Genomic DNA, 4342 nt, shown 5'->3' with positions numbered 1-4342 from the left:
CAACCTCACTGGCAGTCCCAAGTCAGAGAACAGTTTTGCGAGCATAAAATAAAGTATAATCGAAAAGAAAAAGGGAAACTCAGCCTACAAATTATACTGTGCACCGTTAAGCCACGCTGAATCCATAACTAAATCCCCCTTTCGCATTGAAAAATTGAATAAACGAGGTGGAAATAAAATGCACGATGGCTGCTAATAAGCGCGGCATGAGGAACCTTGGGATAATAATAATTCTGGGCAACAATCTTTACAAAAACAATCATTATGGAACCATCAAACTGAACATTGACGTGATAATCTGAAACAGAGATTACTATTAACATTCAGGACCTTAGATAGAAGATGTAAACAGAAACCCCTGTATGTAATAATTGACAGTTGAAAATCCATGGAAAAAGCTTGTAATCAAACACATAACAGCAGAACTAAACTGTTTACAAGAATCGCCGGAAGCTAGTTAAGACCATTCCAGTAGGAATGCAAATAAATACAGACAGCAGGCATAAGACAAGCACCCAAAAACCTGTTACCATAATAATAAGCCTACTCTTAAACAATACAGACATCTTACCCCTGGAGCACGGAAAATAAATAGAAAAGAGACAAATATGAGTAAATAAACGTTACACCCATCAAATTATTAAGTTATCAATTGCATAATAGAACGAGTTTCCTGTTGCACTGAAGACCGAATTCATAGTCACACATAATTATGTCTTAGCTCGAAAACTAGTAATCAAGAACAAACACTTAACATAAAAGTCTGAAGCAGGGATATACATAGATCTCAGCTAAATCAACAGGCACAGAGGAAAAGGGTCTGGAGACGACCCAATCATTTCAAAAAACAGCCAAAAATATTCAATCCTTAGCAGAGAATAGGGAAAATGTTCCCTTAGCAATTACACAGGGGATTACAGTCATAAAACTCGAATGAAACCTTAACTTGGCCAGAAACCAACCTGGCAGACCATGAGGTTGGGTCGTCGTCAAAGACCAGGAACCATCCACCATTGCAATCCATCTGGAGGACAACCGACTCACCTGCAACAAGAAGAAGTTCAAACCCTAGTTAAGCACTGCAGAAAGGAAAAACCAACAGTACAGTTTAACCCTAATATAGTAAAGGAAAAACCATTACCAGATTCCGCTGCAAGGAAGGTAAATCCCATAGATGGCTCAATCGCCTGCAAGTGAAAGAATGATCTTTCTTAGCCATGGCTGCCCTCCATGGGTAACTCTGTGACACTGTGGGATAAAAAGGAGAACCGGGTAACCCTTTACGAAGAAAAACTCATGAACACTGGAGACTGCGTCGACCCGGGGTAACCCTTTACGAAGAAAAACTTATGGACAACACTGGAGACAGCGTCGATCCGCCAAATAAACTTGAGACATCGTTAAGGAAACATTTGTCGATGACTGTGACTGCGTATGGTTTGAAATTTTATTACAGGAAGCAAAGGTGTGAACCGTTGCAGGGCCTCTCTCTCGACCAGGCAGAAAAGAAAATAATTCACTTTGAGAGGGAGGCAGCCCACTTTGTAAGAGGAAATCGCTTTGAAAACTGTGGAGATGTGCCTCGATGTGCCTCATTTGTGAGATATAAATAATGAAGTGGCTTGGGCAAAAGCCAACCCCGCCTGCCCTTTTTCCCAAGTTGGCCTTTTTTTCTTTTGACCAACGGTGTTCTTTTGTGCCTAGTTCAGTCTCTTTAGATTCCGAAAATGGGTTTTTATGGATAAAAAAATATTTATTTTTAAAGTGAAAGTTTAAGTAATATAACAAATAATTTTGATCGAAAAGGTACAATGAAATTTTTAGATGGTTGGTTTTCCTTTCTGGGATCCCTCTTTGTTGGTGACTTTGATCAGTTTCATTCTTGGGGTAATTTTTTTGGTTTTTGTAATGCATTTGTTATATAATTTGCTTTTAGATTTTTTAGCTAAGAGATTTATTAATCATTTGTATTGCTGTTATTTTTTTCTGTTCTAGAGAGTTTTATTCATGTATATTGATTATATGTGAACTTTAATGTAATATATATGTGTTCTAGAGAGTTTTATTCATGTATATTGGTCATATGTGAACCTTAATGTAATATATATATATTTGTGTGTGTGGTGTTTATTAATATGATGTTAATGGGGTATTCCTATACTGGGTAGGGATTTATGATTGATTACCTCTAATGTCATATTTCATTAATACCATTATCTTCTTCTTTTATAATGAAAATTTTGACTTCATAGAATAGAGAAAAATGTATTTAGCTTTAACTTGATTGACACCAAAAGACTATACATATATATATAAGAATTGTTTATAAGTTTAAGACATAAATGTAAATAAGAACCAATGTAGCAATAGAGTTGGTAAGAATTTACTTTTTAACGTTGAAGATCAACTACATACTTAAAAAAAACTTTTAATAATAAAAATAAAATGTCATTTATAAAATACAAATAATTTAATAAATTTAACATCTTTTTATTAAACAATAATAACAATTGAAAAAATAATAAAAAACCTCATTTATAAAATACAAACAACTTAATCAATTTAATCACATTTTTTGTTAAACAATAATAATAGAAAATATATTTTGAATATATACAATATCTGCATAATATTTATAAAGATTAATCTTTAATTCTGATATATCAAATATCTTAACTCCTAATTTAACAGGTATCAAATTTATCCCTATATAAACCTCATATTTGAAAATATAATACAAACTTAATCTATTTTTTTTTATTATGGAAATCAATTTACAATTTTTTCCAATTAAAACCCTATCGACATGTCTTTACAACTTTTGAAACAATGGCCAGCTGTATATATACTAACCTTCTTTGTCACTAAACCCCATCTTCTTTGTTAGAAGGAAGCAAGGAAGCAACCAACCTGTACCTCATTAGCCAATCACAGTGCTGTGCCTCCGAAGAAAATATCCCTTTGTATTCTTTTTTCTCCAACCAGGTAGTTTGGTTTAAAGTTGTTTCTGGGTTCAAAAATGCTGACAGTATTGAAGAGATCCGTGGCACAAGGCCCTGAGGAATTGACCAGCCCCAATGTTGAGGCTGACCAGAGGAAAAATGGTATCGATTTGGTTGACTCTTTCGTCTCTGCCGATTCTGCAACCGTCTGCATTAACCTTGGGGATGCAGGTGCCATGGCTTACACCCGATCGCGCCAGACTATCTTCTCACCCAGGCATCTTTTCTCTTCTCACTTCTTTTCTTTAATCTCCTCTTTTGTTAATGTCTTCTTTATACTTGGTGATTCTGGAATGGCGCAGATCTTTCCGTGCTGTAGATGACATCTTCTGCATATTCGAGGGCTTCTTGGACAACGTAGCGGTGTTGAGGCAACGATATGGTCTCAACAAATCTGCAAATGAAGTGGCTATTGTCATTGAAGCGTATCGTACTCTCAGAGATCGTGGCCCCTACCCTGCAGATCAGGTCCTCAGAGAGCTCTCTGGAAAGTTTGCCTTCGTTCTTTACGACTCCACTTCACAGGCTTTCTTCACTGCAGTTGTACGCTTATCATTCTCATCCATTTATTTCCCTTTTTTTGTTTTGGATTTTCCGTTTAGGTATGCCAGGAAATTGTGGATTTCTTAGCATTTTGACTGAGAAGCTACTTTTATTGCCAGGATGCTGATGGGTCAGTGCCTTTCTTTTGGGGCACAGCAGCTGATGGTTGCCTTGTCCTATCTGATGAGCCCAATGTTCTGAAAGAAGGATGTGGAAAATCTTTTGCTCCTTTTCCCCGAGGTAATACTGCACTGCTAAATTATTCTTTAAATAGCTGTTTGACACATAACGCCTAGTAATGTAATTTTTGTCTCTCATTTATTTTTTATAATGATGTTGCTTTTGCCTTTGCAGGTTGTTTTTTCTCTGCATCAGGTGGCTTGCAGAGTTTTGAACATCCTCTCCATAAGCTCAAGCCGATGCCGCGTGTTGATAGCAAGGGGCAAATGTGTGGAGCCAACTTCAAAGTAGATACGTTTGCCAAGAGGCAGGCTGGCATGCACAGAGTGGGTAGTGAGGCCAATTGGGCCAATGCATTTTGATATAAAGAACATCGATTTGATTTTTATTTAATATGAATTAATTTTTTTTAAGTTCGTTATCGCAGATTTGATTCAAATTAGGCACAACAAAGTGAGAACTGGTTAAGTCTTTTAATATTTTTTTTTAAGTCTTTAAAGTTGGTTGGATACATTAAGGCGCTCCATCAATATATCTTCTCTCGTTGAGTTCAACTCATTATTTAGGAGGTAGATCTATGAACTAGTAGTATCTTGGAGCTTGTAGTACTTAGTAGA

The 4342-nt window shown here is 36.1% G+C and overlaps 1 protein-coding gene and 1 long non-coding RNA gene across 2 annotated transcripts; one reads left to right on the top strand and one right to left on the bottom strand.

Moving 5' to 3' along the window:
• Positions 1-636: 636 nt before the first annotated feature.
• Positions 637-1562, bottom strand: LOC149254793 (uncharacterized). The gene is made up of 2 exons (XR_016266316.1): positions 1142-1562; positions 637-1044 (listed from the first exon to the last, which is right to left on the bottom strand). It is a non-coding gene; the product is annotated as an uncharacterized LOC149254793 (long non-coding RNA).
• A 1457-nt stretch (positions 1563-3019) lies between these two features.
• On the top strand, positions 3020-4087 carry LOC149254792 (stem-specific protein TSJT1-like). The gene is made up of 4 exons (XM_089457111.1): positions 3020-3219; positions 3305-3545; positions 3665-3785; positions 3900-4087. Exons 1-4 carry the CDS (start codon positions 3020-3022, stop codon positions 4085-4087), a joined length of 750 nt encoding a protein of 249 aa, XP_089313237.1.
• Positions 4088-4342: the final 255 nt, after the last annotated feature.

Source organism: Pinus tabuliformis, chromosome 7, assembly GCF_031772625.1.
Source record: "Pinus tabuliformis cultivar Carrire ecotype Pingquan chromosome 7, CPIR1, whole genome shotgun sequence".
NCBI lineage: Eukaryota > Viridiplantae > Streptophyta > Pinopsida > Pinales > Pinaceae > Pinus > Pinus tabuliformis.
This window is presented reverse-complemented; position numbering and strand designations above follow the sequence as displayed.